This window comes from Mixophyes fleayi, chromosome 3, assembly GCF_038048845.1.
Source record: "Mixophyes fleayi isolate aMixFle1 chromosome 3, aMixFle1.hap1, whole genome shotgun sequence".
Taxonomy (NCBI): Eukaryota; Metazoa; Chordata; class Amphibia; order Anura; family Limnodynastidae; genus Mixophyes; species Mixophyes fleayi.
In genome coordinates, this window is record NC_134404.1 from 35,828,978 (window position 1) to 35,843,704 (window position 14,727).

Here is a 14,727-nt window from a genome sequence, read left to right on the forward strand (position 1 = left end):
AATTGCTTATCACAGGGTGCTCAACCAGGGTTGGATCACAATTAAACATAAAGAAAGTGGTAGGACAGCTTACCTTTAGGGTACCAAGGATCTGTGAATTCGTACTTTCCCATGCCAATAGTCCGTAACATCTGAACTCCATTAGTGTTGTCGGGGTTGATGGGTTGGCTTTGAGGGAGTTGTGGGGCAGCCTGGCCGTTTGTAGCTGGTACACTGTTAGGTAGAGCCGCTGAAGGTAGGGCAGGCGGTGGAGGAGGCAGGATGGGACAAGTCATGTGACCATTGCCTATAGCGGTATGGCCAGGATGAGGGACCTGACCGACACCGGTCAGAGAGGACATAGCTATCGGTTGACTGTGCCGGTACATTGTTTGGCTCTGTAAATTTACCACCATGTTGCTCAGAGGTTGTGCCGGCTGCTGTTGCTGTTGCAGTTGATAATGAGCAGTCATTAGCGGAAGCTGAGGGGCAACATGAGGGGGGATTGTGGGCGTGACCCCTATAACGGGAGCTTGGACGTTGGCTGCTTGGCTGTATATAGGGGGCTGCGTCATTCCATATGAATGAGCTATAAGGGATGCCTGGGTTGCCGCAGAGACTGTTAACCATGGAGGAGTAGCTGAAACATAAATAGAAATACAGTTAGTATTATGGTAAATAATTTTGTATTTTTTTAGGGTTTGTAATGTTTGAGTTTAATGCTGGTCTAAATGCACATGGGTGTGACCGCCAGGCCAGATACAAGAGTAGACATAGAAGACGACTCTTTCTCTCCACAACATGTGTTCTTGACAAAAAAAAAATAATCAACTAACTTAATTTAACTTTTCAAAGTAAATCTTAAACATGTGGAAGAAGGAGCTGAGCTTTAGTTTCCTCTGTGAAAGGACTGTCAAAGCTACAAAATGCTGCGTGCAGAAGTCGCGCGCTTAGCGGATGCGGCAGGATTTCGTGTGCCACAAGTTATGTGTCTACTGGTTTTAATGATGAAAGTCTAGCCCTGATCATCATCATGTGACTGTATATTCCAGCTGCTCAGCTGGCTAGACCAGCCTTACATTGACGTGACTACAGTATAATCATTTACACATTAAATAATATGCCAAATGCCACCCTAATACTGATAAGTGCATCCACAACTGTGTCTAATATCCAGAACACAGATCGGTGTACTCTGTCAGGATGATCAACCTTCATCATCACAATATACCAGCGCTGTGAAAAATCTATTGACACAATCAATTATTTTCTGGTTCTATGAGTATGCTGCATATATCATGTCATTTTCTCAGTGTCTTCTTTGCCAGCTCGGTGTACAGTACACGGCGGACTTAACACCCACTGAAATAAGGTTTATAATGAGGAGCTCGCTACTTCTGCTATACATCTGTAAGCCGGGGATCAATGCAGGCTACTCTAAGTCTGAAGACATATTGAAACATATTATATCTCACAGAGCGTTAACAATGAAGAAATCAGGCGTTTAATAGTTACATACATATCTGTTTGTCAGAGTTACACAACGAGACAAAGTTACAAAATCGGAATTACTGTAGAAACAAAAAGGTGTTAAAATGTTTTTGTTTTGTTTTTTAATGGAAACACTTTTAAAGTTTATTCTCATTTTCTAAGTATATTTGTCATCAGAAAGCAGCCTATCAATTCGCTAGAAGCCAATGACAGAGCATTAGCGGGGCACTTTTTGAGTAAAACTGTTTTGGACTCTTCAGGCTAGTAACATCAGTTGAAGGTTGACAGGAGATAAGGCACGTAAAGAGTTAACCATGTGGAATGTGTAACTGCATATTAATAAGTAGGATTTCTGTGTTGTCGAGGTACCCAATACCCAGGTCCCATGGCTAGAACCACGTCTAATGAGGCATTGAACAGTTTGTTTGAACTATCACGACCCAGGTCTCAAAGACTTAATGATTTTTGGTTCTGAATTGAATTAACCAGATGACGTCTAAGCACATTCCCACGAGACTGGGGGGTAGCTATTTGTGGTTGATCGCTGCCATGATATTCAGAATGCTAGCGCAGGTTAAGTAAGGATGAGCATTTGTACAGGTGGCAGGGAGGTAACAGAAGTAATATATAGAAGGCTTCTCACATATACGGACAGCACGGTGGCTAAGTGGTTAGCACTTCTGCCTTACAGCACTGGGGTCATGAGTTCGATTCCCCACCATGGCCTTATCTGTGCGGAGTTTGTATGTTCTCCCTGTGTTTGTGTGGGTTTCCTCTGTGTGCTCCGGTTTCCTCCCACATTCCAAAAATATACTAGTAGGTTAATTGGCTGCTATCAAATTGACCCATGTAAGCTCCAATGGGGCAGGGACTGATGTGAGTGAGTTCTCTGTACAGCGCTGCGGAATTAGTGGCGCTATATAAATAAACGATAATAGTAATAATAATAATATAGTATGCCAACACCCAAATGAGAATATGCTTTTAGAAATCTAAGTATAACCTAATTATATAAATAAAACAAACGGGGACAAAACTGTAACACCTGAGACTGTTCCCGAAAAGTAGAGCCAGTGGAGGCCACTATGTAACAGGGAGACAGGACAAATTTATTTCAGGAGCCACTTGGATCCCAGGGCCCAGGGGAAATTCCCTTATCCTTGTGCAAAAAAAGGTGCAAGCTCTTGTGCTCTCAAACCTGCAATGTGGCCAGACTCTGCATTGTCCGATAAGTTAAGCCTGTAGACTCAATGAACTCATAAAACTCCATCCAAGCTTGGCTGCTGGACTACGTTAATAGAGTATATTGAGTATATTGTAAAATGTAACATGAAGATCTTTAAACTGGACCCATTTTTAGAATCCATATTACCTACGTTATCCTATACAAAAATGAGTCATTTCAAAAATATAATATTCTATGTTATAAAATATGTGGACATGCAAAATACCGATAAGGGGTGGTGGGATATTTACCATGGAGGTAAATTCGGTGCTAAACCCAGGAATACTTTTTCTTCATTTAGTAACAGGACATATTTTAAAATGAATTATTCTATATTTGTCAGCCTATATGATAAGGTACAAAACGTGGGCTGCCCTACAAGGTCTATAAGGGTACGCCTATATGAACGCCAGAGACATATAAGAATAGATAGAATTCCTATTTACAGTCACAGACATAGAAGTGGTGAATCCCGGTAACAGAGCAGGTGACAACCTGGGGTCTTTAAAATAAACTTATTCGATTTCACACTCTGAACATGTTGTCTCCCTCTGGTTTTAATTTGATTTGAAAGTTTTCTGGAGTAATTTATTATTAACTGCTTATTATGCATATATGAGTGTGTTTGTTTTATTCATTTGTTTGTTTCTCCTATTGGACTTGTTAATTGATTTTATTCAACACATAGCATGCAAAAGGAATCAGCATATTTTTAGATCAATATATGACCATTGTTTGGGGTGACCTCTTTGTGGTTTTTTTTATTTTTAGTTCCCGTAGAAGGTGGGGGGGGGGGGGGGGGGAGGGAGAGAAAACCGTCCGACTTGGTTAACCCGTCCTCCTGTCTGACATATGGTGGCCGTAATGTCCAAAATATGAAGTGGCCTCCTAATTGTAAGTGCATATTATACTTTACATTTACTATAATAAAGCCTATTGGAGGCTGTTTTGTTTCTTTAACTAGCTCCCTCCAATGAGTGTATTTACTAAAAACGTCTAAAAAGGAAAAGTAGAGGTGTTGCCCATAGCAACCAATGAGATACTAGCTATTATTTATTCTACATTATAGAAAATGATAGCTATAATCTGGTTGCTAAAGGCAACACCTCCACTTTCCCTTTTTAGACGTTTTAGTAGATCTACCCCCAAGTATTATTCATCGCCCTTGTATACAATAACAGATAACAGCTTGTCTGTGCATTGGAAACATCATATCTACACAGATCTTTCGTCATATCTAAGAGCAATGCTCATAAAGGAATCAAATTCCCTGCAGGCAGAGTTCCCCTTTAATACCCAGTCCAAGCCTGCAATCATTAATAATTAAAACAATCATCATCAGCAGCTATTTATATAGCGCAACTAATTCCGCAGCGCTGTACAGAGAACTCACTCACATCAGTCCCTGCCCCATTGGGGCTTACAGTCTAAATTCCCTAACATACACACACAGACAGACTGAGACAGACTAGGGTCAATTTGATAGCAGCCAATTAACCTACTAGTATGTTTTTGGAATGTGGGAGGAAACCGGAGCACCCGGAGGAAACCCACGCAAACACTGGGAGAACATACAAACTCCACACAGATAAGGCCATGGTCGGGAATTGAACTCATGATCCCAGTGATGTGAGGTGGAAGTGCTAACCACTGAGCCACCGTGCTGCATGTCCATCTAAGGACTTATTTTGTTTAAAGGTTTACAAGTTCTATTTCTAAAAGGCATATTTTTCCCGGAAATAGGAAAAAAATGGATATAAGGCACTAACGGGATACAATATAGGGTGATGAAGACGTACATGGTGTATGTCAGCCCGGAGATGTGGTAGTATGCTGACAGTAGCCGAAGCTTTAATTAGAAGAAGCATGGAATTGTGCAGCAAGCATTGGGACATTACTGAGCTGCCTGTATGGTGACAGTAAGATGACACAACATAATGACACACAGCCAAGCCCCAGCGATAGGGAATCTGTGCAATAACACACTGCTCTCTGCTCATTACTGGGGATTTACGTTCTGGGGCTTGATGTCTTTTAACAAACACGAATCTCTTGAAATCCACAATAGGGACACACAGTACTGTGTTCTCCACAGTGATGGGAGGGTGTCTCCCGGTCATGTCAATCACATTCACTGAATAGCTATTTCTGGGAACAGATCTTCGTGTTACTGGAAGAATAAGGAGTGCTCATTAATAATGCACCAATTATTCTAATTGCTAGCCTATATAATTATATATGTGTACGCTGCCATTCTTTCCTGCTCCTAGTTATGAAACTAGATGAGATCTATTATGACTAAATATTTTATTCTATATAAATCCCGTAGGATGTCATAAGGACTTTTGATTTAACCACTAAATAACCAGATGATAAGAAGGAACATTAGATGGTTTAACATTAGTAATAAACTGAGCTTCGGCAAAATCTAGCTGTTTTTCACTTCACTGTGAGGCTTATTTTAGAAAATGGAATTATGTGTATCAATGTGCTGTAACCGACAGCAACCAATCAGATTCTAGCCATCGTGTGGACACTATTGGGTAGGTTTATCAAACATTCTAAAAAGGAAAAGTAGAGGTGTTGCCCATAGCAACCAATCAGATTCTACATATCATTTATCCAGGACATTCTGGTAAATAACTAGAATCTGATTGGTTGCTATGGGCAACAGCTCCACATTTTCATTTTAGTATGTTGGTGTTTAATGTTTGGTGAATGTTAAATAAAAAAATACAACAACAGCGGAAGCTCACCTGGGTTTTCTCCTTTCCGTGTCTGCTTCGACGGGGGCTCTTCAGTATCCCATGGTGTAGACTGGTTGATTGGAGTCTGTCCCCATCTCACACTGGTTGCAAGTAATTGTCCTTGTGTTTGTTTCTCAGCCTTGGAAAGTACAGGCGTCTAAAAGAAAAATACGTAGAGCAACAGTAATTAATCATAGCCAGAAAACATTGGAGGGTTTACTAACATTTACCCAGGCAAAAACCAGGACAAAATAAATGTTGCCTATCATTTACATAAACAATACCCAAAATTCACACAAACACGTCATATTCCGCCCACTTCCTGATGAAGCACATATTCTCTGTAAGTCCCACCCTCTGTCATGAGCTGATACCTTCAGATGTCTTTTAGATCTCATATAAAAGAGTAGTCTTGAAACATTCATATATATTAAGTTTCCCTGCACTGTTCTTCAATAGTCTGCAATAAATAGTCCTACAGACAGAAAGCTTGATGCACATAGGAATAAAATACCCCCAATGATCAAAGCCTTATCTCATATTTATTTCTGATAAGCTCCTGAAACTTTACCAATAATTGTGGCTATTATGAAAAGTTCTTTTGTATAAAGTAATTTGTATTTTGAGATTTGCAGCGTGTTGTACAAAATGAAGAGGTTCTTTTTCACTAAGTTTGTCCCTATTATCACAAAATTAAACGATAAAAATGTTTTAAAAAACCAACATAGGTACTTCAACCTTGTCAACCTTTCCCATATTAAAACATTGTTTTTTGTTTCTGTTAGGATGGTAATAGAAACATACCTCCCAACATTTAGAATCCTGAAAGTGGCACAAAATAAGCCAAACCACAGTTCCGCACAATCTCTGCCCGCAAATGGACAAATATGGTTAAAACTCCACCCACTTTCCTGTTAAGCCTCTGCCCCATTTGTGCTCCGCTAATTGGGATGTCCGTCCAAAATTGGGAGTTATGATAATTATAAGAAAAGTGGAACAGCGGACATTAAAATAAACTGGAGAAGCGAAATATGGACTAAAACCTTATTACAGTATACTGAAAAAAACATACTATTTGAATATGATATGTATTCATAGCTTTCTTCTTGTTCAGTAAACAATTATATTCACGATCCTGAAAGTAAGTTGCTCCTACTGAGGAGAAGAGGCTTCTGGGTAAAGTAATGCTCTTAGAGTCATTACTTTACCCACTGAGTATTTAGAACCTGGCACACTGGACAGTGCTGAGACAAGATTCCCACATAAAGACAGACTGATTCACCCTTTGTGGGGCTCATTAGTGCAGAGTTTGGTTTCCTGTTCAGTATATAAAGGACTGCGAAGATAGCCTCAATAAAACCATGATAAGGGTTAGGGAGAGTTTTAAGATACATCCTAGGGACAATATGCCAACCTCTGAGAGATTCTTTAATAAGTTGGTAATGACAAGTGAGTATTATATTATACTATAATAATAACTTGACCACTACGGTCAGTATTCCGTTGAGTATATGAGTACTATCTCATTATACCTCTGCCTAGAAAGCTGCCCGGTATAAACCACCCTCTTTTTTTTATTGAATGCAAATATGTAGAAAAATGAAGGCTCTCATTGCATAATGTCTTTTAGCTTTATGTAATATTTAGAAGATATTAAAGTGATAGCAAATTCTACTTAAAATATCATATATTCTGTATATTTAAAGATAATTCAGTTTTGACATATCTCTTTGTAGTATACAGCTGTCTTCCTCATCACTCACCAACAATGGGTTTTTGGAGCCAATGGTGATAAACTGTGTGGAAAATCTACAGTATCAATACAATGCAAAAGGATAAAATATATTACTGAATTGCTATCATAGCATCTTGAAAAGTATGCTCGACATTAAACAGCCTTCTGAGTGTTATTGCTGAAATGTCTGTTTAAATAATCAATTAACGCGTGCAACAAAGGTCGTTTTTTTGTATTTTCAATTTTACGTTTGAATTGTCTCTGCTGTTATATATAAACTGAGCAGACTGATAGGATCTTTAGAACACGAAGATTTGTTTATTGTGGACTGCGAGTTATCTAGCTCTGGGATTTACTGAGCTAGATGGGATCAGTGTTATATATTGTTCCGGAGGAGCTCCAGTATGTTTTTTAGAGCAGTTTCGGCGCTGCTGCGCTGTGCCATTGGTAGCACCAGGATTCCCACCACATAGCAACATTTCTCAGAGCTTTATCACTCAATCTATCCCTCTTCTTTCCTCCCTCACCTTACTTGCTTCCGACCCCTCTCTTGTCACTGTTGGCTACCCTTGCCATCCCTGTAATTGCCCAGGAATAGCCCGTTGTAATATAATTTGATTTATATTACCCTTCTAGTATTACTACTTTTTGTTACCCGTGCTTTTCAGTTCAACTTCTGCCAATTCAAAATTTGTGAACTTTTATTTGTTTATGTGATCTGTGTTTGCTTTGTCTGTACTACCGCCATGTACGAAGCTTTGTGGTGCTCTATAAATAATTAATAATAATACTGAAGTTGTTCCATTGCCAGATGATTATCACACATGAATAAGACTGACAAGAAGGATTTTGCAAGAGGATTATGGGACAGAAAGAATAACAAGGGTTATGCAGGTAAGTTAAGTCCTGCAAGCAGATTTAGTAACACATTTACTGAAGCTAGAACATTTCTTGCAACAGGAATACTATTAAACACAACTAGAGTTTATGACAGGTTGCACTTGATAGAACTGTGAGGTTTTTTTTTTTAAACCTTGCATGGTCCAATAAGTAGCAGATAAATAGAGGAAGAGATCATGCAGGTCACTCTTTACCAGTGGTGGGCATCAGACAGTCTGCCGAGCCTGTGTTCCCTTTTCTAGCTGCTCCCGATCTGCTCTATACATTGGTCCCAGGCATGTTAATGATTGGCTAGTGGCCTACCCCCTAATCTAGTAGGATTAACTGTTGGTCTAGCACGTCCAACTTCAAATTTGCATAAACGTACATGCAGGCGATGGCTGAGTGGAAATAACCTGTACTGCAGCCGGGGGCTGGCTGGCAAGCTTTTGCCCGGGGGAGGGCAAGACTCAACAAGGCAGCCTATTAGGAACATTTTAAAGGAAAAAAAATAAAGATGGCCCAGTGACCAAGCCCACTAAGGGACCGGCCCAGGGTGCAGGTACCCTCCTGCCCCCCCAGCCCAGCCTGCCCTAGACTGCTGACGCGTAGGCAAACTGAGGGGGGTTGCCTAGTGCCTGTAAACCCCCCTCCAAGCCTGAGGCACTGTATAATTGAGTTGGCTGGACCCTGCTCTCGCTTCGCACAGCTCTGCTTGAAAAGGGAGAGCTGCGTGCACCTAACAGTAGTGCACGCAGCATTGCCCATGTATATTATGGGGATAGGAAGAGTTGGAGAGCAGCCAAGCACTGTCTAAAATTATAGCCACACCCCCATGCATGCTGGTCACGCCCACTGGAGGCGTGGTGTGAAAAACCCCCTCTACAAATCCTGCGTTTACCCCTGTGACAATACTCTGATTGGCTACATAGAGTTTGTTTTGAAGAATAAATGCAATTGGTGCCCTGACCATAGTCAACTGCACAAAAAAGAGGGTACATTGCTGAACCCTGCGTTACAAGATCACATCAATCATTTTCATTTAATGGCTAAAGGCACAGAGATCGTCACAGAACGCAGAAACAGGGCAGAATGCAAATTATGAAAAAGTGGATTTAACTGCTGCCGGAGAAAACAGCTACTTAGTTCACTACATTCCACAGAATTTCAAGGCAAGAGATTAAACAAGAGACTGGCCCAATATCCACCCCTGATCTGCCAAGTATAACATATTTGAATGTTAAACGTGTTGGCATAATATAGTGCATGAGCAGAGTGAACACTTACATTTGTCGCAGTGTGGATTTATTACAGACTATAATACTTTTCAAGGCCTTAATAATGTGTACGTTAAAGTTAAGCAGGTAATATACAAATCTATATAAATAAAATTTTCAATACACCAAGGGGAGACGGGACAAGCCCGGTGTAAATTATTCATATCAATGTTTTGAAGACTCTTCCACTTGCAATCAAAATATTTTTGTCCCCAATTCCCTGCTTGTCCTGTTCCCCGATTTTATTTGCATTAAAGAAATACATTCTGAACAGCATTGGATGGGTAATGATCACATTTCGTTCCTGACACTTTCCCCTCAACAGGAATAAAAAGCAGAATGTTGTTTATCTACTGCTAAGTGAATGTGTTGGTAATTCATCACAATTGTTAAACTCACTGGGGAAATAATTAGTGAAAAGAGAGTTTCATGCAAGCCAGAGACACCGAGAGAGAGAGAGTAAAAGAAATAATAATATTTCTGCTACTGACCAAGCATCTTGCAGAAATAAATGCGCAGGAAATAGTCACATTTAAACTAACCATGAAAGGTTGAAAGCACACAGGCCCCCTATGGAACATCCTTCAAGGGCAAATGTCGCTAAAGGTCATTGAGAGTCACAACAAAATACTACTGCAGAGAAAGTCATGATAAACATATTTATATCCACATTGTTAAACCATAGGTTTAATGCATCTCATGTAATCATCTCAGCTACCTTTATTTATACATAAGAAATTAAAGAGGAACTCTCACTAAAGCTGGGATATTTTTAGTATTTAATTAGTTCGATACATTAAATATATAATGCAATACAGGGTTTAACAATAGCACTCCCAGTATGTTAATTAATCACTGGGCAGTGCTCTGTCTATCTACTCCCGCCTCCAGCTCCATGCCAGAGCTTCTTACTGGTCTAGAGCGACGAGACATAGACCAATCACAGACAGAAGACTGCCCAGTGAAGGATTATTACTGTTATTACTCATTTACAGGCCAGCAAAATATTTCTCAGCCCCGTACATCCTGGAATTACACGTTATATATTAGACGCAGTTGAATAGCAAACAAAATAACTGAATAACGAAAATACTGGACAAACATTGAGCATATAAAATGGACCATGCACGAAGCAATGACAAGGATGCACATCATGACAAGATGGTTAAAGACAAGACGACCGGAGGAAAAAGGGCACTGCCCCCAAGAGCTTACAATCTAATGGTTAGGATACTAATCTGTATGATTATAATGCTAGTAGCCTTAATATGTTACACATCAGTAAGTGTCTAAAACTTTTTCATTTATCCCAAAAAATATCTCTTCCCTAATGTCAGGTCCTCTATAACAGAAATTAAATGTACCATTAATTATGAACACTTTATGCATAGTCTACTATCAAATTGACCCTAGTCTCTCTGTGTGTGTGTGTGTTAAGGAATTTAGACTGTAAGCTCTATTGGGCCAGGAACTGATGTGAGTGTGTTCTCTGTAGAGCGTTGCGGAATTAGTGGTGCTATATAAATATAAATGATGATGATGATTGTCGATAGTATAGGGCAGAGTTTGCCAAACCCAGTCCTCAGGGCTCCCTAACAGTGCAGGTTTTCTGGATCACATGTGATATAATTAGGACCACCTGTGGATATGTTACAATGTATCAGTCAGTAATGAATACACCTGTGCTCCAGAAAGGAGATATGGAAAACCTGCACTGTCAGGGAGCCCTGAGGACTGGGTTTGGGAAACCCTGGTATAGGGATTACAGTGTGGACACTTCGAAAGGCTTCTGCACCAATAAACTTGTGCAAATAATGAGCCACACACAATGTATGATAGATTTATAACTGAATATTCACAATTCTTACTTTGTAAACGGTTAATACAAAAGAAATAAAAAAAAAACAACACAATTTATGGGACATAACAAGAACACTTAAACACTGTATCACTAAGAATCTTTTGTAGGACACACACAGGAGGCCTTTACACAGGAAAACGCGATACATAATTATAGATGGAGTGCGACATAAACGGTACAAAAGTATAGAAATCTTTCCCTTTTTTCTGATGTTTCCAAGTGTGCCCCCAGTATGTATATTTCCACAGTAATGAGTTAGATAAATATATCCGCGATTATCAAGCCATGACTGTCTACATAGGATTGATTGAAATGATGTTTTTCTGCTTGAAATATCTGGAGGGATTTCATTACAATCAGATTGTCAAGAGTAGATGGATAACGCTCATAACACATAATCAGGAGCTGCATATAAAATCAATGAGGCTCTGGACTGGATAATGTGTTAAAGGACAATGAGTTTGGAGTCAGATAAAGAGAGCCTGTAGCTGGAAGAGAGATTACAGAGACTGCGTCTTCTCTCCCACTCTCCTGTATAATGATCTAGTATTTAATTTATAGTGAAATAACTAGGTTAGGCTTGTTGCATTGCTCTGGGCTCCGGATTAAGTGTTCAATATTTGCATCCCATGTAATGTAAAAAAAAATTTGATTGGAAAAAAACCCCAAAAAGATTAATAGAGCATCAAGAAATTGCTGTCAACTTTTATTTTTTCCCATTAAAACAAAATCCAATGCATACATTCCTAGCTATCCCTTTATTGAATCAGAATATTTTACCATTAAAATTAGTCTGTGTAAATCCCATCTATTCCTTAAGTCAAAAGGTTAGAGGCTAAATTAAGCATTTTCATTTATACCAGAGGTGACTAAACCACTTTATATTCAAGAAGAAAACGCTACTGGGTGGTTTTTATTCAGTCGATATTATCAGATTTGAAGAAGACGGACTCCAAATACATTAATTTGGTTCATTTACTAGCATAGGTGCAGTAGATTATGTGTACAGATAATGTTAGGGACACACTAATGCAATTATCCTGCAGATTACGCATTAGTGTGTACGCTCCCAAGTCCATGCATTATGGTACAAAGGACATTGCATCGTTTGATATGGTTTTATAAACGTCCTAAAAATCACGATCAACAATGGAGAGAAGTCGGGTAAATGTGGAAGTGTGTACACACTCACGACCATCAATGTAGTCAGATCTCAATGGAGTGTGCAGAGTCACAACCTTTTCGGATGGTTATGACAGGTGAAGAGCACAGATCTGAAGGTAAGTCGTGTAGGTGTGTACACATAAATCGCCATGCTCATCGGGACTTACAGTCATTGGTAAAATCGTTACTGAAATTGCATCTTAAGAAAGATTGCGTAGGTGAGACTCCGGCTTTACCCATAGCAGCCAATCAGACAACTGCTTTCAGTAGATTAATTTACACTTGACTGTTTAAAGCTAATTGCTGATTGGTTGCTATGGTTTTTACTCCACTGTGCACATTTGCCCCTATGAAAGTACATACCTTTCCTTATGTCTACGAATGATTAGTATCTCTTCAAAGGATAGTTGGTAAAAGAGGTAGTAGGGCATTTATAGGCTCCTCTGTTGCTTTTACAAATGAGGGCTGGCCCTGGGAGGAAGGCGGGGCTTCTTTCAGTGCCACAGTTAAGTTTTTGTGCATTAGTGGTGCTTATCTTTTAGAGGGGGGATGAGTAACAACTTTCAGTGTGGCATTGTTCTAGATCCCAAAAGTCAGTGTGGAATTGTTCTAGATCCCAAAAGTCAGTGTGGAATTGTTCTGGAATCCATAAACTCAATGTGGCATTGTTTAAGAACCCCAGGTGTCGGGGTGCCATTGTTCTCGATTCCCCCACGTCAGGGTGCCATTGAGAAATAACGGGAGCCCAAATGGTAAAATAAAATAAATGCTAATGTTTGCGTCTTGTGTAGATGGCCTTATACCTAATTGCAAAAATAATGAATGCCTATCTGTTTATTTAAAGATCATTGATTACCCTAGCAGCGTCGTATTGCTCGGGGACCCAAAGAGTCAGTATGGCATTTCTGTTCAACTCCAAGGGCTAGATTTACTAAGGTGCGGGTTTGAAAAAGTGGGGATGTTGCCTATAGCAACCAATCAGATTCTAGCTGTCATTTTGTAGAAGGTACTAAATAAAAGAAAGCTAGAATCTGATTAGTTGCTATAGGCAACATCCCCACTTTTTCCAAACCCGCAGCTTAGTAAATCTAGCCCCAAATGTCAATGTGGCATTGGTCTGGGACCCCAAGTGTCAAATCCAATTGTCAGTGTGACAGTATTCTGGAACACAAAAACAGGTGCTCCCTAATATAATGTCTTTAATATTTGATAATCATGGCACCCCCAAAAAACCCAGACTTGTAGGGTTAACCTAATATACCTGGAATACAAACTGGAGCAGATGAATTGTGACTCGCCAACTGCAACTCATGAAAATCAGCAGTTTGAATTCAGGCAAATACCTAGATTGTCTAGGGCAGGGTTTCCCAAACCCAGTCCTCAGGGCTCCCCAACAGTGCAGGTTTTCCGGATCACATGTGACATAATTAGGACCACCTGTGGATCTGTTACAATGTGTCAGTCAGTAATGATTACACCTGTGCTCCAGCAAGGAGATTGGAAAACCTGCACTGCTAGGGGCCCTGAGGACTGGGTTTGGGAAACCCTGGTCTAGGGTTTCATGCCATGTGGCTGTGGATCCCTTTTTTGAGTGTTTCTGGCCCTTGAAAGCCACTATACCCTATATTTCATACAAGACTTTAGGAGAAAAAAAATCTACATTTATCAGAAACATCCTGGCCCTGATCAGCAAAATCATAAACTTTTATACACACATTTACAAGAAGTCATAAATATCTTAGAGACACAAGTCAAAGAAAATAATTATTGGAAGAGTATAGCTGAGAACTAGATACAGTATCATGTTAATAACACACTCATTTATAATACATTACTTGAACTCATAAAATGTAGCACATTTATTGACTTTCCCAGGGTCTCCCGCTTCGCTAGGACTTGCCAGTAGAATAGAATATAAAAAAGACAGAACTTACGCTTATTAACAAATCTCCACGACGATGACAGATTGTCAATAAATTTGAAGCTTCTTTCTTTCATTAATTGACATGGGAGCCTAGAAGGTAACCTTTACATTTAAGAAGTAACAAAGGAGATTATTTAAACATCACAGCACCCGGGCAGCTGCCAGCTACAAAGAATCCGCTAGATGTTTGTTTGCAATGTTTTGCGCCGGCATCTCAGGAGAAATGAGGAATAAGTATAGGAATACATATATATTTATAATGAACCTTGAGTACGGGTGATTACTTTATTAAGGCTTACAGCGCAAAACAATATGTCAAATTAAAAACATTAATGCTTTTAATAAGTCATGTTCAATGTACAATGACCTAGCCCTTGTCCAGAGTAGAATTTAGTATTAGCGTATCTGGAATATGTTGTATGCTAAATAATGATTTATTATATTG

General features: G+C 39.6%; 1 protein-coding gene across 2 annotated transcripts in view; it reads right to left on the reverse strand.

Moving 5' to 3' along the window:
* The window catches only part of KLHL29 (kelch like family member 29), a 625,364-nt gene that overhangs the window by 191,523 nt on the left and 419,114 nt on the right, over positions 1-14,727 (reverse strand). For both annotated transcript variants that reach the window (XM_075201372.1, XM_075201373.1), the window contains exons 4-5: positions 5,452-5,599; positions 74-619 (exon numbers count right to left, since the gene is read on the reverse strand). In XM_075201372.1, the coding sequence (XP_075057473.1) occupies positions 74-619; positions 5,452-5,599 (694 nt within the window). The remainder of the gene's footprint in view (positions 1-73; positions 620-5,451; positions 5,600-14,727) is intronic.